Source organism: Calidris pugnax, unplaced genomic scaffold (genome assembly GCF_001431845.1).
Source record: "Calidris pugnax isolate Ruff unplaced genomic scaffold, ASM143184v1 scaffold371, whole genome shotgun sequence".
NCBI lineage: Eukaryota > Metazoa > Chordata > Aves > Charadriiformes > Scolopacidae > Calidris > Calidris pugnax.
In genome coordinates this window covers 964,617-985,465 of record NW_015091373.1, presented here as the reverse complement: position 1 = coordinate 985,465, position 20,849 = coordinate 964,617, and the positions used below count along the sequence as shown (strand labels likewise).

Below are 20,849 nucleotides of genomic sequence, written 5' to 3'. Positions count from 1 at the left end.
GGAATGTAAAAACATTAAATAAAAAAAAAAAAATTAAAAAAAGAAAGAAGGCAAGGAAGGGGGGGGGAGGTAAATAAAACATAAGGAACGTGGCCTGACGGAGCCCTGTGAATTCAAGCCGGGGCCAGCTGCAGAGAGGAAAAGACCAGCAAAATCTGCCCCAGCAGCAATCAGGGCTAATTAAGTCAATTAAATGGCAAATGCACCCGTTCCCAAAGGACTTCCAGGGACCACTGGGGGGGTTTTCTGGTGGGTGCTGGCCCCATGTCATCAAGTCCGTCCCCCCCCCGGCCACGCTCCCTTCCCTGCCCTAAAGTCAAAGTCACCCCCACAGAAAGTACCCGACGTCTCCAGGCACCGGGGACTAATCCCGTTTTAGGGATTAAGGAAGATTCTCGCCACGTGACAAATTGGAAATAGCACCCGGGTCCCACGGCCGGGGGGCTGGGACCCCCCACACACACACACTTTTTATTGCATTATCCCAAATCCTAGTATTTCCTTCCTCCCGGTCTGGTTGTTCCCTTTCCATCCCAGGGACAACTCCCTCCCCGCTCCCTTTTTCCCCGCAAACTCCCAGCTCCCACCTCCGCTCCCTAATCCCTCCTAATCCCCCTCCTGCCCCCGCCTCGGGAGCCGGGAGAACTCACTATCTCCCACCCCAATCTCTTCCACAGTCTATTTTTCTCCCTGCCCGGAGTTGATTTCCCTCACCTAATTGCCCGGAAAGCTCTTTTCCCTTCCTCTAATCAGGCTGGAGCAGACTTTCTCTAGATAATTGTGCCGAGACCCTGATCACCCTCCTCATCTCCCTCTCTCCAACCCTCCCATTTCTTCACCCAACTCCTCTGCCGGAGCCGAGCTGCGTTCCTTGGTCTAATTATTTCAAGGCTCCGTTGAGTTACTTAATTGCTTGCTCATCTGGCGCCCATATCTGAAAGCTCCCAGAGCATCTGGGACGGGACTCGGGTCGGAGTTATCCCGGGATATCCACGTTTCCCTGCTCCAGGTGCACAACGGTGTGAGCCCAGAGAAAAAAACACTTTAAAAAAAAAAAAGGAATTATCTGAAATTAAGAGCTTTCTGGTTGGAGGAGCAGGACCTCCTTGGTCAGAGGAGATGCTTTGCTGCACCCCATGATGGGTTGCCCTGGGCTCACACTGGCCACGGCCAACAATAATCTCATTTTTGGGCCAGGCTGGGAATTTACCCGCATTAATGTCAAGCTGACATTAAACTGGCCATTAAACTCGGCCAGGTGTCCCAGGTCACCAGACCCCTTGGAGGATCCAGCTGGGACCATTTTCCTCCCATCCCCATCCCCATCTCCATCCCCATCTCCATCCCCATCCCCATTCCCATTCCCATTCCCATCTCCATCCCATCCCCATTCTCATTCCCATTCCCATCTCCATCCCATCCCAGTCTCCATCCCATCTCCATCCCATCCAGTCCCCATCCCCATCCCATCCATCACCAGCCCCACAGGGGTTGGTTTTACCGGCTCCGCTCCCCTCTCCTCGTTATCTCTCAGCCCCATTCCCTTTCCCAGGGTTAATTGATCCACTGTTTTGTTTTCTTATCAAATTGCTCCCAGCCTCTGATGCTCCTTTAATCAATTCCCAGCCCTATCTGCTCCGAGGACCAACCGACCACCAGGAGACCTCTCTCTGCAGCCCCTGCTGTATCTAATCTCTCGGGGACTTTACCTAATTGGTGTAAAACCTGATTTCTTTCTCTAATCGCTCCGAGGCCCTGATTCACTTATCTAATCACTCCCCAGCCCAGGCCTTGCACACCTCTCTCTGGGGCTCCAGCGTATCATCGAATCACAGAATGACATGGGGTTGGAAGGGACCTCTGGAGATCATCTCCTCCAACCCCCTGCCAGGGCAGGGTCACCCAGAGCAGGTCTCACAGGAACTTCATGAGGTTCAACAAGAGCAAGTGTTAGGGTCCTGCACCTGGGGAGGAAGAACCCCAGGCACCAGTATCAGTTAGGGATGGACCTGCTGGAAAGCACCTCTGAGGAGAAGGATCTGGGGGTCCTGGTGGCCACTAAACTCTCCAGGAGCCAGCAATGGGCCCTTGTGGCCAAGAGGCCAATGGGATCCTGGGCTGCAGAGGGAAGAGTGTGGCCAGGAGGTGGAGGGAGGTCATTCTCCCCCTCTGCTCTGCACTGGGGAGGCCACAACTGGAATCCTGCCTCCAGTGCTGGGCTCCCCAGTTCAAGAGAGACAGGGAACTGCTGGAGAGAGTCCAGCGTAGGGCAACAGAGATGATGGAGGGGTTGGAGCATCTCCCTGCTGAGGAAAGGCTGAGAGAGCTGGGGCTCTTCAGCCTGGAGAAGAGAAGGCTGAGGGGAGACCTTCTTAATGCTTCCAAGGATCTAAAGGGTGGGTTGAAGGAGGATGGAGCCAGACTCTTCTCAGTGGTTCCCAGTGACAGGACGAGGGGCAACGGGCACAAGCTGGACCAGGGGAAGTTCCCCTCCAATGTGAGGCAGAACTTGTTTGGGGTGAGGGTGGCAGAGCCCTGGCAGAGGCTGCCCAGGGAGGGTGTGGAGTCCCCTTCTCTGGAGATCTTCAAGCCCCAATGGATGCTCCTGAGTGATGTGCTCGGGGCAGCCCTGCTTTGGCCGGGGAGTGGGACCAGGGGATCTCTGGAGGTCCCTTCCAACTCCAGCACTTCCCTGATTCCGTGATTCTGTGTCCAGGTGGGTTTGAATGTCTCCAGAGAAGGAGACTCCACCACCTCCCTGGGCAGCCTCTTCCAGGGCTCTGCCACTCTCTAAGTGAAGAAGTTCCTCCTCGTGTTTAGGTGGAACTTCTTCTATTCAAGTTTGTGCCCATTTCCTTTTGTCCTGTCCCTGGGCACCACTGAAAAAAGCCTGGCCCCATCCTCCTGACCCCCACCCTTGAAGTATTTATAGGTGTTGATTCTCAGTCTTCTCTTCTCCAGACTAAAAAGCCCCAAGTCCCTCAGCCTTTCCTCCCAAGAGAGATGCTCCAGGCCCCTCAGCATCTTTGTAGCCCTTTGCTGGACCCTCTCCAGCAGTTCCCTGTCCTCCTGGACCTGGGGAGCCCAGAACTGGACACAAATCCTCCTCCATGGGCTGTTTCCCCCCGCTTCCTCCCCCCCTCCGTGGCTGGGCTCTCTTGACTCCCTAATCCTGCTGCTGCTTGATCTCTTTGACTAATCCAAGATTTGGCACCCTCACCCGGCTGCTCCCCTGACCCAGTGCCGGGAGGAGCAAACCCACTGCCACCCAGCCATTTTCTCCACCTCACCCCCCCCTCCACCAGCCTGGGGACACGTGTCCCCAGCGCCTGGTCCCTTTGAGGTGCCATGGCCACCCCGGTGATGAAGGTACAGGTGTGTCTTGCAGCCCCCCCAAGGGTCCCCTCCAAAGGAATGTCCCCTCTCTGCCGGGACGGGGTGCTCCGGCTCAACCAGTTTCCACCTGGCTGCACCCACTGGGCTGGGCTGGGGAGGGGACGCAGGCAAATGGCCCCCCTGGGTCTGCCCCCTCCCAGGAAAGGGGGTTCATACCCCAGCTCTGTCCGGCTGCATCGGCCCCTGTCCCCAAAGGGACCCGCCGTGGCCGGAGCCCAGGTCACCCCAAGCCCTTTCTTTCCTCCCGGTGAGTCACGTCCGCTGATTCAAGCGAAAAAAGTTGAAGGAGGAGAAGTCGGAGCCGGGGGGAGGAGGGTGGGGGGGGAAAAATTGGTGAGCTCCAGCCTGGGAGGATCCCAAGGCTGAGGACACGGTGGCAGGAGCAGAGGGAAGATTTATTTATTTTATTGTTATTTTCTTTTATTTCCACTGGAGTTTCACAGCAGAGCAGGTCCTGGCCCTGGGAGGGGGGGGCCGCTTGCTGAGACACCACCCCACACCACCCAGTGGGTCAGGAATGCCCAAATCCTGCCTCACTGCTCCAGCAAGACCCCTCAGAGAAGGGGCAGACCCCGGACCTTCCCTGGCCTGCTGCTCCAGTCCCCTCCAGTCCCCTCCAGTCTCCTCCAGTCCCCTCCAGTCCCCTCCAGTCCCAGCCCCAGAGCTCATTTTTTCCCCTTGGAGCATCCCTGCTGAGCAAAAGCTTCCCCTTCCCGTGGCCGGGGGGGTCACGGTCCCCAGCCCACGCTGGCTCAGCACCACAAGGTCACTCCTTCCTCGCCAGGAGCCGCGTGGGGTGACTCACAGCTGGTGCCTGTTTCTGCTCAGCCCCACACCAGATTTTTGGGGCAGAAATTGCTCCCGCCCCACACAGACACACACACACACTCCCAGCCCCACATCCTGGGAGTCGGATGTGGCTTCAAAGTCCCAGCTCCATCCTCTTGTTGCTTCGGTTTTCCTCGCTCCCCAGAGTTGGGCTTGGGCTGAAGGTTCACCCGGAGACACCGTGATGGAGACATGGAGGAGGGGATGGGGCTGGACCCAGAGGAAACAGGAATTGGGTCTCACCTGGGATCTACAGCAAAGGTGCAAGAGATCTGGGGAGCAATCCCTGCTCCCTCCATTTGGGAAAGGGAAGAGGAAGCTGAATCACCATGTTTGGGCTTTTTCAGACCCTCATCAGAGCAACGCGGTGGGTTTTTCCCCTCCCTGGGGTTTTTATCCCCCCGACCCCGAGGTGGCTCCAGGTGCCACCAAAGCCCCCCCTGCTCCCAGGGTGGAGGATGCAGCAGGAGCAGGAGGATCCCCAGCCCCTTCCCGGGTCCCTGCCCTCCGCGCGGGGCCGGGAGCACGTTCCCAGAACCCAGCACTGGGAATTTGGTGTGTTTATTTGCAATCCAGCGCTGACCCCGGGACTGGGAGGGGAATGAGTCAGCTTCCAGTTCAGGGCAGGATTCCTCATCAGGCCTCTCCTCGCCGTTACCACCAGAGCCGTTGGAGATGCGGCGATTAAATTATGTCATTAAACTGGCCCTTCCAACCAGCGACAGGCTGCAACCTTTCCACGCTGACACCTCTTAGGATGGAAAACACCAGACCCCCATCCCCCAAACCACTGGCCTGAAGGAAAAGCTGGGGTCTGCAGGCTCCAGGAGGACCATGTCCATGTCCCTGAGGAGCTCCCTTCATAGAATGCTTGAGGTTGGGAGGGACCTTTCAGATCGTGGAGTCCAACCACCGACCCAACCCTGCCCAAACCCCACTGACCCATGGCCCTCAGCACCACGTCTGCCCGGCTTTTAAATCCCTCCAGGGATGGCGACTCCCCCACTGCCCTGGGCAGCCTCTTCCAAGGCTTCACAACCCTTTCCATGAAGAAATTTCTCCCAATATCCATCCTAAACCTCCCCTGGGGCAACTTGACGCCGTTTCCTGTTGTCCCATCAGATGTTCCTTGGGAGAAGAGACCGACCCCCCCCGGCTACACCCTCCTTTCAGGGAGCTGTAGAGAGCGAGAAGGTCTCCTCTCAGCCTCCTTTTCTCCAGGCTGAACACCCCCAGCTCCCTCAGCAGCTCCTAGGACCTGTTCTCCAGCCCACAAAGAGTTAACACACGTCTCTGGTGCTGCTTTGGCTGCTCTGAGCAGATCCTGGTCCCCAGGGGCAAAGTCTTCACCCACCCCCTGATTGCTCTGCCCTGGGGATGCCTCGGGGCACACAGGGCTCCTGCTCTGACGGATGTCATCACTCCCACAGCTCCCGGGGGGGACTCCTGGAGCATCACCATCCTCCCCGAGCCCCTCTCCCCTCCTCTGCCCTGGTCACCCCCCTCCCAGCCGGGCTCCATCCCTCCTGCCACCTCAGCCGGGCTGCCCAGCCTGAAGAGGAAGCTACAGGAGACAGAAATCAGTTTATCCCACCCCGTGTGAGGCCACATATGGTTTGGTGACCCGATAGAAGAGGAATGACTCCTGTCCCGGATGGATACAGGTGCACCCACGGCATCACCCGACGTCCCTGCAGACCCTCCTGTGAGCTGTGCCCAGCGCCACGCCGCAGCAGCCCCCCCTCCACCACACTGCTGGTTTGCTCCCCTTCTTCTGGACAAGAAGGAAGGGGATGATGAGCCCAGATGCTCCCCAGGCTCCTGGGGAACAGGACCTGTCTCTTTTCCCCACAGACAAGGAAAACCCACAGACCCTTAAACCACACTTTCTTTGCTCATCTCAGATCCAGGTCCCTCTTGGAGGATGCCCCGGCCCCAGGGGTGCAAAGCCCCCGTCCCAGGCTCACCCAGGAGGGTGCAAGCATGACCCCCATCAATCCCCCTGCCCCAAAGCCCCCTCCATCCCCACCGGGGGCTGCCACGGGGCTGTCAGCTTCGCCGAGCCCATCCACAGCTCCCCACCACGCAGCGCTGGTACCCGCGATGCTCCAGCCTGGCATCTCTTCCCAGGGTTGCCAAAGCAACGGCGGAAACACAACAAACAGCAACAACACACAGCAGACAGTCGGCAAACATTCCCCTCTTATTTTCTCCCCGGTTCGGTTTGTGCTTTTTCCCCTTCTCCCACGAGGAAGCTGCTGCCATCGGGAAGGGAGCAACGATACGATTCTGAAGCGCAGGCAGCCTGCGCCATCCCAGCAGGAGCCGTGGGGCAAGAGCTCCCGCCGCTGCCGGGATAAACTCCTGGGGAAGAGCCCAAAAACCCCGAGTTGAACCCCAAATTCCATCTGGGAGGGGGAGGCTGGAGCCGCTTCACCTACCTCCTGTGTGCCAGGTCTGGGCGTGCTGAGGAATCGGGGCTGTGCCGAAGCCAGGGCAGCCACGGAAGGTGAATTCCCTCTTCCCGAAGCAGGCGCCGGTGTTTTCCCAGGCTGTTGGGATGTCCTGACCTCGGGGCCGGGATGTACCCCGTGTGACTCTACCCAAGTGTGGTTTTGGGGGGGGTGTCCAGGACTCAGCACCCTATTGCACAGAGTGGGGAGCAGGAGCACCCTCAGGGCTGAAGGAGGAGGGGGCAGAGGGTGCTGACGCGGCCCGAGGTGCCCGTGGAGGGGCCCGGGGTCCACGGACACCCCAGGACTCGCCGAGGCAGCGCCGCAGCCGCCGTGGGGAGGGGGGGATTAGCGGGCGCAGCGCGGGGCGCGGGCTTTCAAAATGGGATTAACATCACGCAGCACGTGATGCCGGGGGAGAGCGGCTCTGCAGGAGCCTTCGAGCCAGCACCGAGCACCCCAGCACCAAACACCCCAACTTCTGACACCCCAACACCGAGCACCCCCAGCACTTTACACCCAAGCACCAAACACCCCAACATTTGACACCCCAACACCAAGCACCCCAGCACCTGACATCCCTTGACATCCCTGGCACCAAACACCCCAACATCTGACACTCGCAGCACCAAACACCCCAGCACCAAACACCCCAACATCTGACACCCCAACACCAAACGCTCCGATATCTGACACCCCAACACCAAACACCCCAACATCTGAGACCCCAACACCAAACACCCCAATACGGAACTCCCCAAGCACCTGACACCTCCTGTGCCCATTGCACCGGCCCAGGCAGCCCCCAAGCTGGTGGGATCGGGACTCTTGGCAGCAGCTTTCCAAGCCCAATTTAACAACTTCTCATCCTTTTGGGGGTTTGTGGGTCCCTGCAAGTGCACTGGAGTAGACAAAGGATGCTCCCAGGGCAGCCAGCTCCCTGCCATGAACGTTCCTGCACTCCTCCAACTCATCCCATCCCATCCCATCCATCTCTCCCCCCAGATCTTGGACGGTGCATGGGTGCAGGATGATGGATGGGTGATGGGTTCTAGGTGCTGGACAGTGCATGGGTGCAGGATGATGGATGGGTGATGGGTCATGGGTTCTAGGTGCTGGATGGTGCACAGGCTGCAGGACAGTGCACAGATTCTAGGTGCTGGATGGTGCAAGCTACTGCACAGGACCCACTGGGGCTGGACTGGGTGACCTATGAGCCTCAGGAGGAGCCCAAATCTCTCCCTTTATCCCCATCCCCAAATGACAAGTTTCAGGATGATTTTAGGAACGAGTTGGGGCAGGACTTGACTCTCCTCCCCGTCCCCTTTCCAGTTGGATGTCCCAGTCTGGGTGAGCCCCACACAGCCCCCAGTGAGCTCAGTGCCAAGGGAAAGCCCACAGGGCAGAGAAGAGACCAGGGGCTGTGTGTGTGAGGACAAGTCCCTGTCACCCATCCTGAGATTGGTGTGACCAATCCATCCCTCCAGCCAGGGCGACACCATGGGGGGGGTCACAGCTCATCCAGGCTCCCATGGCAGGAGGCTGCTGGTACCCAAAGAGAATTATAGTTACCACAGAATCACAGAATATTTTGTGTTGGAAGGGACATTAAAGATCACCCAGTTCCCCCTCTTGCCCTGGGCAGGGCCACCTCCCACCAGACCAGGTTGCTCCAAGCCCCCTCCAACCTGCCCTTGAACCCCTCCAGGGATGGGGCAGCCACAGCTTCTCTGGCCAACCTGGGCCAGGCTCTCACCACCCTCAAAATAAAGAAGTTCTTCCCAATATCTAACCTAAATCTATCCTTTTTGAGCTTAAAACCCTTCCCCTCATCCGATCGCTCCCCTCCCTGATCCAGAGTCCCTCCCCAGCCTTCCTGGAGCCCCTTGAGGGACTGGAAGGGGCTCCAAGGTCTCCCCGGAGCCTTCTCTTCTCCAGGCTGAACCCCCCCAACCCTCTCAGCCCCCCCTCCCAGCAGAGGGGCTCCAGCCCTCCCAGCATCTCCGAGGCCTCCTCTGGCCCCGCTCCAACAGCTCCATGTCCTTCTGCTGTTGGTGGCCCCAGAGCTGGAGGCAGCACTGGGGGGGGGGGTGCCTCCCCAGAGGGTCGGAATCCCCCTCACCCTGGGGGTGCAGCCCAGGGGGCTGGGAGCTTGCTGGGCTGCCAGCACAGGTTGCTGGCCCATGGCAAGCTTCTTCCCCCCCCTCCCCAACACCCCCAATTCCTTCATAGACTCGATGGTCCCGGGTGCCCACAGCACCCACCGCGGGTTCCTGGGCTCCCTCTCCGCTTTCCCCCAGCTTGCAATGACATCTAGTGGAGCTGCCTTGGGAAATGGCTCAGCCCGACACACGCCAGCATTTCCAGGGCTCAATTTCCCTCTTCAACACACCGTGGGCAGAAAAGAGCCAGCACCCCATTTCTGAGTCACTGCTGGCCACCAACAGCTTCTTAGGAGCCCAAAAAATCACCTTTTCCACAGCAACACCAAGTCCCCTCCAGCCTGTGCCCAGCCCCATCAAGGTGTGTGTTTAACGAAGAACAAGGGATGATGATGATGATTATTATTATTATTCAGGCTCCCCCCTCCATCCCCTAAACATCACCAATAAGTGGTTTCAGGGCATCAAAGGCTGCTCCTGACACAGCAACGGTGGCTGGTGGCAGATAAAGCCCCCCAAGCCCCAGCTGGAGAAGAGGCAGCTCTTCTTCCTCTGAAGGCAAGGAAGTTAAACTAAAATATGGCAGCCAGAAGTGGGGAAAAAAAGGGGTTAATGATTAAAACACACCGGCAGCCCCACAGAACTGAGGTCCCTGCTGAGGGTGCAGCACCCAAGGGGTTAACCCCAGCCCAGTCCTATTTTAAAACTGGCAGAGTTCTCCAGCTTATCCCAATCCATTCCTTGGGAGTTATAATCACAGCCTTCAGGAGGAGCAATCAGATTATTTATTTCAGAATTAAGTGTGGCTGAAAGTGGCCCAAATTCCCCCCCGCACGAGGCGATGGCTCAGCATCTGACTCAGCGCCACCCCAAGCCAATGCCGGGACCATTCCCATGGGGAACGGGGGCTCCCGTGGGGAATGATGGCACCCAGCAGGAGTGATGGCACCCATGGGGAATGATGACACCCCCCGGGGTGCTGGAGGGGAGGCCAAGAGCTGGAAAACACCCAGTAAGTGAAAAGGAGGGTAAGGAGAAGACCACAGGGCTTCTCCTGTGGTCTAAGGTTCTCCAGGTCTAAGGAGAAACGACCACCCAGAGCCATTCTGTATTTTATTATACATATTTATTGAGAATAAATGAGCCAGGGCAGCAGAGCTGGGGGGGGGGACACACACGGTGGAGGGGGTGAGCGCCGCTTGCAGCTTGGAAATGACAGAAGGGAAAAGAAATACATAAAAACCTCACAAACAAACGTCACTTTCCAAAGACAGACACCAACAGATCAGGGTACCATTGAGCTGCCTCGAGGTGCTAAGGTAGTTCCCGAAGCAGTGATGGGGTTTCCCACTCGGGTCCCCCCCAAAAAAGCTCCTCTCTGGAGGTTTGAGACCTGCGGCTCCTGTGCCTGGAGGAGACAGGGCCAGGAGGAGGCTTGGGACCATCACCAGCCCCTTGTCCATCCCGTGGAAGGGGCTGGTGAAGGAGCTTAAGGAAGGAGAAAGTGCTTTAAAAACAGCCATGGCCAAACTTGTTCATTACGCCACACTTCAGAAAACTAATTAAACACCAGAGCTGATTAACAAGGGACGAAGCAGACACCACCCCTGGTAGAGAGAGGAGCTCGGGGTTGCTCCATCCCAGCTGCCGGGCATCAGCGTGGTCCAGAGGAGAGGTCCCTGCTGCAGTCCCCACAGCATCCTGGGGCCACCCTCCTCTGTTCCTCGGGCCTGGCTGGAGAGCAGGCTTTTAAAAATTCACTTTTAAAACACAAAATTCTCCTCTTGCACCATGATTGAGTAGAGAAGAGCCCTGGGGTGTGTTCACAAGCAGTCACTGCCTCCAAGCCCTCCCTCTCTCCTACCCCCACGTAAAACCTGATTCTGACACCTTTCTGACAATCCTTTGACGTCTAATCCTGACGTCACCTTCCCCTTCTTCAGCGGGAAGAAGAAATATATATATATATATTAAAATATAGCTTTATTTCATCACTAAAAACATGTGTAGTGTCCAGAAATCTACTGTGTCCTACAGCAGCCAGCTGTTTGCGACTCAGGAACGAAACAGCCAAAAAAACTCACAAAAAACCTAGATTTTTTTACAAACTACAGGCGCTGCAAAAGCTGTGGCAGCCACATCCTTCCTGGGGGGAGGGTCGGGTACCAGCTCGCGCCCGCGCAAGCCCCAGGGGTGGGAGGGGGTGCTACGAGCTGGCCACTAGCCACCACTGATTTCTGGTTGCCCAAGGCTGAGCTCAGAGCCTTCTGGCCCTCCCCAGTCGGACACTGGTGGCTGCAGATGCTCGAAGGACACGGGGTGAGGGCAGGAAAGCTGCTGCTTGCCATGAAGCTTTCTGGGACATGGGACACGTGGCCCCAGGACCACCCACCCCAAAGTTTCTTTGGCAGATCTACACCAACCCCCACCCCCCCATAGCCCTCCCCACCCTGTTACTTCTTGAAGAACTTCTTGTTGAGGAGGAAAATGAGCAGGTTGACGTTGACTTTGGCCTTATCGAACATCTTCATGACGGCTACGCCCTCGTACTGCAGCTGCAGCAGGTCCTGGGGGAGAGGTGACCGTCACCAGGCTGGGGAGGGGGATGTCCCACCATGTCCTCCCACTTGCAGCATCCCCCAGGGGAGCGGGGAACCAGCACGGAGCTGGGTTTAGCATCAGGGAGACGCTGGGAGAGGCTGTCCCCACCTCAGGGCATGGCCCCCCATGGGCTCTGAATCCCCCCCAAACCACCCAGGAGTGGGGACATCACCACCCCCAGCATCCCCATGAGGGGCTCCCTGTCACCTGGTAGTGCAGCTGGAACCGCTCCATGTCGATCCCCATGAATTTGGCTTTCACCTGGAACCGGCCCGATTCCTCGCAGGGGATGATGTCGAAAATCACGTTCCTGAACCTGAAGGGAAGGAGCCACTGGCTACCAAAAGGAGCTCGAACACAACCAAGGAGAAGGGTCACCCACCCAGTGTGACCCCCTTTGGCACGAGGAGGCTACACCCATAGCCCCAAAACCCACCTTCCAAACCCCAACTCTCCCATGTTCTCCTGGCAACTATAGAACCATTTAGGTTGGAAGGGACCTTAAAGACCACTCAATGTCCCCCCCCTTGCCCTGGGCAGGGCCACCTCCCACCAGCCCAGGTTGCTCCAAGCCCCCTCCAACCTGCCCTTGAACCCCTCCAGGGATGGGGCAGCCACAGCTTCTCGGGGCAACCTGGGCCAGGCTCTCACCACCCTCAAAATAAAGAAGTTCTTCCCAATATCTAACCTAAATCTATCCTTTTTGAGCTTAAAACCCTTCCCCCTCATCCCATCGCTCCCCTCCCTCATCAAGAGCTCCCCCAGCTTTCCTGGAGCCCCTTGAGGGACTGGAAGGGACTCCAAGGTCTCCCTGCAGCTTTCTCTTCCTCACAACTCTCAGCCTGTCACCACAGGCTCCAGCCCTCTGATCTTTGTGGCCCTAATACCCAAAACTACTCACCCCATCCTTGGGGGGACAGTGGTGGCCCCACACACACCCTCCTCCCGGACTATTTTCCTCCACCTGCCCAAACTTTGCTCTGCACCAGCTCAAGCCCATGGACCAGGGGGTACGTACTGGCTGAGGGGCAAGTCCTCGATCTCCAGCAGCACCCCCTTCTCGTGCAGCCGGGCCGCTGTGTAGTGCAGCGCCTGCAGCTTCTTGTTCTTCCCGCTGACCCTTGAAAGAGAAGGAGCCCTGTGCTCAGAGCTGGTTCTCCAGCCACACGCAACCTCTGGGACCCCCAAAACCTCCAGGACTCCCCACATCCAGACAGCAGTGAAAAAGATAAACGTAATTTTCTTTAAAAATGACTGGGTTTTTTTTGTAAGGAAACGTACTTGTTGGCTGCCAGGTTGTCAAGGCAGGTCTTGATGTACTGGTTGTAATAATCAATTTGCTCCTCGTAAAACAAGGTCTTGGCGTCGAGGCCCTCCAGGGTCTGTCTCAGCTTCAGGAGCTCCCCTTTGCGGTGCTGCCGGTATCGCCTCTGGTTGCGGATGTCCTGGAGGAACCGAAGCACGCGAGAAAGACAATATAACTCATATCTGAGACCTATGGAAGCACCAGAGAAGTCTTAGAGAGGTGACATGCCGCCTCAGTGTCTCCCAGCCCACCTTGGCCAGCTCGTTGATGAGCTCCTGGTACTGATGGGCAGAGTCCACCAGCCCCAGGCTCTCCAAGCGTCGCAGGTTGCGGATGATCTTGCGTTTCTTCTCTTCCATGGAGAGTTGGCTGTTTGCAGCCAGGGAGCGGTTGCGTTTCAGCTTGGTGGGGGTCTGGGCGTCCTGCAGCGCTCGTCTGTGCATGAGGTGGTCATGGGAGACTTCCTAGGGATGAGAATCATCAAACAGTTTGGGTTGGAAGAGACCTTAAAGACCACCCAGTCCCCACCCTGCCCTGGGCAGGGACATCTCCCACCAGCCCAGGTTGCTCCAAGCCCCCTCCAACCTGCCCTTGAACCCCTCCAGGGATGGGGCAGCCACAGCTTCTCGGGGCAACCTGGGCCAGGCTCTCACCACCCTCAAACTAAAGAAGTTCTTCCCAAAATCTAACCTCAATCTCTCCTTTTTCACCTTCAAACCCTTCCCCCACGTCCCATCATTCCCCTCCCTGATCCAGAGTCCCCCCCAACTTTCCTGGAGCCCCTTGAGGGACTGGAAGGGGCTCCAAGGTTTCCCCAGAGCCTTCTCTTCTCCAGGCTGAACCCCCCCAACTCTCTCAACCCCCCCTCCCAGCAGAGGGGCTCCAGCCCTCCCAGCATCTCCAATGTCTCCTCTGGACTCAAGCCTGGCACACGGCTGGAATGGGACATGAGGAGATGGAGCAACCACGCCCTCACACACACACACTCTTTGATATGAGTCTCTCCTGGCCCAAAACACAATTTTTCTCTGAAAACGGGAGCCCAACCACTGCTGGAGCAGAAGAGCGGTGGCCAAGCCTTCAGGAGGAGCAGGGCAGCTTTTTACTAAGGACTTGTTTGCCAGTTACCCCAGAAGTTTTTTAGCTCATCCCCAGCAGCAGCCTCACACATCCCACCTCATGCTCTGAGGCCTGTGTCCACAGGATCTCCGGAAGGGAATCTCCTGGCTGGGACTGGATGATGTCCACCAGCATCTGCTTAGTGCTAGAGACCAGAGAGAGGGGTCAAGTTTCCACTCCAGACCATCACCCTCCTCCACCAGAGCAGCCTCCCGAGGGTTTCTTGCCCCCCTTGACTATCCCAGCTGGCACCCCAACCCCCAGGAAGCTCCCCTGAAGCCCACAAAGCCCATCCTCACCTCAACATCAAGCTTCTCGCATCACTCTCCTCACTGCTGGCTGCTGGCACCAGTTTGCTGGTGAGGGTGAGGGAGATCTCCATCTTGCTGAGCTGGGATAGCGCCTGCTCAGCACTGCTGTCCCCCAGGCTGGCCATGTTCTCCCCTGTGATGGCAGAGAGAGCCCAAGTAGCCATGAGGGGCTCAGGAGGGCTAGCTTCCCCATGCCCAAAGCAATCCAGCTAGAGCTTTGCCCAAGGAAACCATCCCGATCTCCATCCTTCTCCTGCCAGGGTGGGTGGTGGGTCCTAGAGCTTGACCTACCAACAAGGGACTGGACCGTAGGAAGCTCATCGAGGTCTTCCAGAAGCTCGTGCAGGGGGTCTCCGTGCTCAGGCGCGATGGAGTCCTGGTGCTCGAGCAGGAGCTGGATGGTGGAAGGGAGGAGAGTCGGTGGCAAAGGGATGTGCAAGGAAACAGGGAGCAGAGGTCAGTTGGGAATGATGCATCTAAGGACACCCTTTGCATCCAAGAGGGGACTTTACAGAGTTGAGGAGGTTTGGGCAAGGACAAGCAGCAGAGAAGCTGCAGAATCTGGATTATTTTCTTTAAAAAGGTAAAAAACCAAGTGCAGGAGGAGCTATGCTGGGGGTGGGATGGAGAGGAGCGTGATGAAACACAGCAGAAAGCCCAGGAGGTGGAAACAGAAGAAATGGAACCTGCTTGTTTGGGGATGAACTTTACAGCCTTACCTTGTGGGTGTCGATGAGCTCCCCCACGGTGATGTAGATGACCGGTTTGGCCACCGCCACCATCTCCGAGTACTCATCCATGTTAAACCTCTCTTCTGGCTCAGGGACACAGCAAGCAGCAGAGATGAACCTCCTGCCGAGAAGGACCAGTTTGGTCAGCGCCAAAAAAACAGCCATCAGCTCGTAGCCGCCCTCCCACCCCGATGCCATGCTGGTGCCCACCTGAACTTGTTGTGGGTGTCCTCCAGGTACTGGTTGACCCCGCAGAGATGGGCGTTCTCCCCCTCGAAGGCCTTGTGGGCGGCTGCGTGCTGCAGCACTTTGGCGATGGAGCCCAGGTTGCGGCGGTGGTCGGGGTGCAGGGTGACCCCGGCCGAGATGTCCACGATGTCAAAGCCATCGGGGGCCACCACCGCCGGGTTCATGAAGCGGTAGTAGAGCAGGTTCCCCACAATCTAGGGCACAAGACAGGTTGGGGAGCACAGAAGTGCAACCAGGAGGTGGTAGCTCAGGAGGGAAGGCTGTTTTGTCCTGGTGGGACCCTCCCAGAGGAAACAGCAGCACAGAAGAGCCCACTGTTGGCATTTCTTTAGTAGCTCAAGGAAAATGTTGACTTGGAAGGTGTTTTTAAGCCAAGAAGACTTGACCTTCTGTGGAGAGATACTAGCCCCTCACATGCCTGTGCAGCTGAACCCCACCAAGCCCTGTAGATTCTCCAGTCCCATAGTACCTTGTCGATCTCCTCCATGGGGGCCCTGGGGAATTTCTCAGCCAATGATGTCCTCAGGATTTTGGCCACGTAGCGCATCCCGTAGCTGAGGAGAGGGCAGGGAGAGGTCCCTCAGCACGTGGGGCAGCACCAGGCTCAGTCACCCTGCCCCATGCCTACTACCCATCACTCAAGAAACGGTAAGGCCCCAGCTGTGGAGCAGTAGAGGAGCCCATGGGAGAATCTGGCAACTGAAGTATCCTTCAGCTCCCTTCCCTCCCCTGCTGCCCACCCAGGCATCCCTGGAGGACACCTTCATCCTCCAAGATTACCACAAAGCTCAGTATCTTCCCTGCAAACACCTCAACACCAACATTAAGTGCCCAGAAACAACAAGTGACAAAACCACCAGCCCCATGGGGCGTTGCTGGAGGAGCAGAAGCAGCAGCACCCGCTGAACTTTGGATTTCCCCTCCTTGGGAGTGCAGTAACTCAGACCTGCAGCAGCTCCCACCACCCAACCTTCCTCTCCAAGGTCCTGCTGAAGCCACCTTCAAACTGACAGCAACCAGGGATGGGCACCCAAACTGTGGAGATACGTACGGGATCTTGTCTACAGAAGAGGTGATGGCGGAGACAAACTTGTCCGTCATTGTGAGGAGGTTACGGATGGAAATATCCAATCGCCTTTGGACCTCGGGGTGGCTGAGAGCCTGCTCAGGGCTGACCTCGTACGGGAGCTTGCTGTGGATGGAAGACACAGTCATAGAATGGTTAGAGCTGGAAGGGACCTTAAAGATCATCTCTTCCCCCCACCCCCTGCCCTGGGCAGGGCCACCTCCCACCAGCCCAGGTTGCTCCAAGCCCCCTCCAACCTGCCCTTGAACCCCTCCAGGGATGGGGCAGCCACAGCTTCTCGGGGCAACCTGGGCCAGGCTCTCACCACCCTCACACCAAAGAACTTCTGCCCCACATCTCAGCTCAATCTCCCCTCTTTCAGCTTCAAACCCTTCCCCCTCATCCCATCGCTCCCCTCCCTCATCAAGAGTCCTTTCCTGGAGCCCCTTGAGGGACTGGAAGGGGCTCCAAGGTCTCCCCGGAGCCTTCTCTTCTCCAGGCTGAACCCCCCCAACTCTCTCAGCCCCCCCTCCCAGCAGAGGGGCTCCAGCCCTCCCAGCATCTCTGGGGTCTCCTCTAGCCCCTCTCCAACTCAGCCCTCCCAGCATCTCCAATGTCTCCTCTAGCCCCTCTCCAACAGGTCCACGTCTCTTCTGTGCTGAGGACTCCAGAGCTGGAGACAGTGCTCCAGGTGGGTTCTCACCAGAGCAGAGGGGCAGAATCACCTCTCTAATCCCCCATCACCGTCCCAGTGCCCAGCACCCTGTGGTGGGGCTGAACCTCCTTGCCCAAGGCCTGACCTTTTCTGCCCGCTCTGCGACTCGCTCTGGTTGATCCAGGCCTTGTAGATGTCCACGGGGTTGGTGCGGATGCTGAGGGCCTTGTCCTGCAGGACCTCCTGCACGGGACCGGCCAGGATCTGCCTCAGTGCGTTCTGCCCACGCGCGTTGCGGTAGAAGCTGACCACCAGCCGGATCACCGTGGCGTTCCCTGTCAGGATGTCATGGACGTGGTCCACCTTGGACCTGGGGAGAGAGACAGGATGGATGGGATGAAGGAGACGGACCAGTGGCTTTGTTCTCCAAGGCAGGAGGCAGCAGCCAGAGGAGATAACTGCGTCCAAGCTGATGGTCCTGGTCCAGCCTTTTACTGGATCTGTCCCCAAACCAGGGCACTCACAGCCACCCACCTGACCTCCTCCTGCAGCGCTGCTTTGAAGAGCTGGAGCAGCAGATAAGCCTCCCGTGGGTTGGATGCATAGTTGTAAAGCGTGAAGATCACTGATTCCATGAACTTGGTGGACTTGTTCTGAGGCATCTGGAAGATCAGCCTGGCCAGGTACACAGGCTGGGTCTGCAGGGATGAGGAACACCAAGCTAACCCCAGGTGCCATGGGGTGGTGGTGGGGACAAGGTCCCCACACTGCTCCCCCAGCTGTGGTGGACACAGCAGAGCCCCACCAGCCCACCTGCAGCAGGTAGAAGAGATGCTGGTAGGCCTCCAGCTTCTGCCGCTTCTCCTTGCTGAGTGACTTGAGCCCCTTCTGCTTGTCTATGGACATCATCTCTGAGAGCTGCTCCTTGTTCTTCTTGGTCAGCTTCTTGCAGTGGGAAACCACCTCCTGGAGCCGTGCAAGGAGAGAGAAGTGTTGGAGACTACCAGCAAGCTTCAGCGTTCACCCCAGGCACATTGATGCTCCCCAACCCCTTCAAAAGCCAAGTGGAGAGAAGTCCAAGCCATGATGCCAAGGAGGGAAGGACCAGCTCTGCACTGACTGAACAGGTCTGGGCACCAGGAGGTTCTCACCTGCAGCGTGATCCTGTTCTTGACCAACAGCCCAATCTTGATGTCCATGAGGTCCAGGTCGCTCTCCAGCTGCCGGTTGGCCCGGATCCTCTTCACCACCTCCTCCTGCAGCCGCAGCACCTCCGACTCCTCCCAGAAGTCGTGCTGGCTCTGCTCCAGCAAGTGGATGAAGCGCCGGACGATGCCCAGAGGCGGGTTCCTGGCGTGGACTGTAGCAAGACACGGCCCCACCATGAACACTCCACATGGAAGACCAAGCGGCGACCACCACCTTTGGACCCCCAGCATCTCACCAAGACACCCCATCCTCCTCCCCAAAAAAGCATCTTCTTGCAGCCATGGTCTGCAACACCTCCCCGGGATGCCAAGGGGCCACCAAGCCTCTGCCACCCCTGTCCTTGCCACGGGGACACTGGTAGCCAGTCTGCTACCATGGAGGGCCAAGGAGGGGGGAGGTGGAGTCCCTTTCCCAATTAATTAGAGCCACTTCAGAGCAGAGACAAGCAGGCACTTACCCAGCATCCTGTAATCCCCACGGGCCTTGTTAGCTCGCACAAAAGCCTGGATTTTAATTACAGCTTTAATCTGCCAAGACAAACAAGGGGGTGGGAGATGTTTCCTCACAGCAGCCCCGGAACACACAGGGAGACCTGACCCACTCCCCCCACGGGGAACCCGCCGGTGCCCGGGACGAGGGTCTCCATCCCCAGGGATTCAGGATTTCACCCTCCTCAGCAGTGGGTCCCCTCCTCTCCCTGTATTTCCCACCCCCCCAGTAACTCCAGGGGCGCAGCTTCACTTCTCATGGCCGACAAACCCCTTTTCCACAAAATTTCCCCCCCATCGGGCACCTCAAAGCCCTTATTGGTTTTGGATGGAACTGGAGTGGGATCTTTCTCTCCTCGCACTTCACAGAGCTTGATAGTTTGGCTTCCAGACCCACCAGGCTTCCAGACCCACCTCCCCACTGCAAGGATGCACCCATTTTCCCCCCACACCATGCAAGCACTCGGGGGCAGAGGTGCCACCACAGGATTGTCCCCCACCATGATCCCCACTGATGGTGACACGCTCCCAGGAGCTGTTTCCCTCCCTGTCCCACCACTCACGTTCCTCCTGAAGAAGCGCAGCCTCTCCTGGTACCTCCTCCGCGCCTGCCACATCCTCACGCCCGCCTGGATCTGGGGGGAGATGCCCAAGGGGTCAGAGCCTGGAAGGACTCACTTGGCCAAAGAAAATAGGCACAAAGGTGGGGGAAAACCATGGGGATTTCTCCAAGACATCCTCCAACAGCCTAAATTTCCCCCGTGCCCAGCCTGGCCCTGGGCCAGTTGGGGTGTTCTCCCCCAGCTGCCCCTTTACTGGGCATTATCCAGCCCCATCACCCTGATTTTGATGGAGCTGAACAAGTTCATGGACCACTATCACTGGTTGAGAAGTCATAATCAGATTATCAACAGGCAAATCCACGCCTCTCCCCAAACTTAGAGTCCAGCCTTAAAAATGGGACACCACACACATATTGTTGCTCACACCTACCCAATTAGTGGAGAAAAATAGGTGGAGAGGAGAAAGGAGACCATATTGAATGGGGTGCATCAGGAAGAGTGTGAGCAGCAGGTGGAAGGTCATCCTGCCCCTCTGCTCTGCCCTGGGGAGGCCCCATCTGGAGCACTGGGACCAGTTCTGGGCTCCCCAGGTCCAGAAGGACAGGGAACTGCTGGAGAGGGGACAGCAAAGGGCTACAAAGGTGCTGAGGGGCCTGGAGCATCTCTCGGGAGGAAAGGCTGAGGGACATGGGGCTTTTGAGTCTGGAGGAGAGAAGGCTGAGGGGGGATCTGATCAATGCCTGCCACCTGCCAAGGGTGGGTGTCAGGAGGATGGGGCCAGTCTGTTTCCAGTGGTGCCCAGGGACAGGACAAGAGGAAGTGGGCACAACCATGAACATGGGAAGTTCCCCCTCAACATAAGTAGGAACTCCTTTCCTGTGAGGGTGGCAGAGCCCTGGCAGAGGCTGCCCAGGGAGGTGGTGGGGTCTCCTTCTCTGGAGACATTCAAACCCAGCTGGACATGTGCCGGTGGGACCTGCTCTGGGTGGCCCTGCTCTGGCAGGGGGTTGGAGGAGATGATCTCCAGAGGTCCCTCCCGACTGTTGGGGTGCGCGGGGAGAAAGCGGGGAAATGCCAAGCGAGCTGTTGGCAGTGCCAAGGTCAGGGGAAGGAGGAAAAGGGGGGGAAGGAGGAGTCTTCCACACCTTTATGGCAGCCTCGGCATTGGCCCGCAGGTAACGCAGCCTCTCCAGATACGCTCGGCGCTGCTTGAACCCCCTCCAACAGGCCTGGCCGTGAGAAAAGATGAGCGGTTCCCGTGATCCGTGATGTCCAATTGGGAATTTTTTTGGTTTGGTTTTTTTGTTTTTTAGGAGAATACACAGGAAGAGAGGACAACACGGTCCAGGAAAAGCGAGGAAACCAGCACCCGGAGTAGAGAACAAGCCCCAAAATGACCTTTGGCAGTGCCTTGGGTGAGTCCTGGTTGTTAAATGTACAGGGCAGCGAGGGCTGGGGCTCCCTGGAGGGTGCTGTGAGCAGCCCCCCCATAGCGTGCTGCCCCCCACCATGGTCTGCAGCCCACCCCCCCATAGCATGCAGCCCCTTCCTATGGTCTGCAGCCCCCCCCACCATGACGTGCTGCCCCCTTCCCATGGTCTGCAGCCCCCTGGCCATAACATGCTGCCCCTCCCATGACATGCTGCCCTCCACGATGGCGTGCAGCCCCTTCCCATGGTCTGCAACCCTCCCCCATGGCATGCAGCCCCCCC

The 20,849-nt window shown here is 57.8% G+C and overlaps 1 protein-coding gene and 1 long non-coding RNA gene across 2 annotated transcripts in view; both read right to left on the bottom strand.

Moving 5' to 3' along the window:
- The window catches only part of LOC106899454, a 139,233-nt gene extending 132,263 nt beyond the window's left edge, over window positions 1–6,970 (bottom strand). The window contains exon 1 of the long non-coding RNA XR_001414046.1: window positions 6,666–6,970. This is a non-coding gene — a long non-coding RNA (uncharacterized LOC106899454). The remainder of the gene's footprint in view (window positions 1–6,665) is intronic.
- Window positions 6,971–11,278: 4,308 nt separating this feature from the next.
- Window positions 11,279–20,849, bottom strand: part of IQGAP3 (IQ motif containing GTPase activating protein 3) — a 20,575-nt gene continuing 11,004 nt past the window's right edge. Inside the window, exons 18-36 of the mRNA XM_014961256.1 lie at window positions 20,283–20,366; window positions 19,138–19,209; window positions 18,544–18,613; window positions 18,029–18,237; window positions 17,691–17,843; window positions 17,412–17,575; window positions 17,023–17,247; window positions 16,208–16,348; window positions 15,626–15,710; window positions 15,118–15,350; window positions 14,896–15,028; window positions 14,468–14,570; window positions 14,165–14,309; window positions 13,923–14,010; window positions 12,998–13,210; window positions 12,722–12,885; window positions 12,459–12,560; window positions 11,648–11,756; window positions 11,279–11,406 (exon numbers count right to left, since the gene is read on the bottom strand). Of these exons, the coding sequence (XP_014816742.1) occupies window positions 11,293–11,406; window positions 11,648–11,756; window positions 12,459–12,560; window positions 12,722–12,885; window positions 12,998–13,210; window positions 13,923–14,010; window positions 14,165–14,309; window positions 14,468–14,570; window positions 14,896–15,028; window positions 15,118–15,350; window positions 15,626–15,710; window positions 16,208–16,348; window positions 17,023–17,247; window positions 17,412–17,575; window positions 17,691–17,843; window positions 18,029–18,237; window positions 18,544–18,613; window positions 19,138–19,209; window positions 20,283–20,366 (2,607 nt within the window). The 3' untranslated portion in view covers window positions 11,279–11,292. The remainder of the gene's footprint in view (window positions 11,407–11,647; window positions 11,757–12,458; window positions 12,561–12,721; window positions 12,886–12,997; window positions 13,211–13,922; window positions 14,011–14,164; window positions 14,310–14,467; window positions 14,571–14,895; window positions 15,029–15,117; window positions 15,351–15,625; window positions 15,711–16,207; window positions 16,349–17,022; window positions 17,248–17,411; window positions 17,576–17,690; window positions 17,844–18,028; window positions 18,238–18,543; window positions 18,614–19,137; window positions 19,210–20,282; window positions 20,367–20,849) is intronic.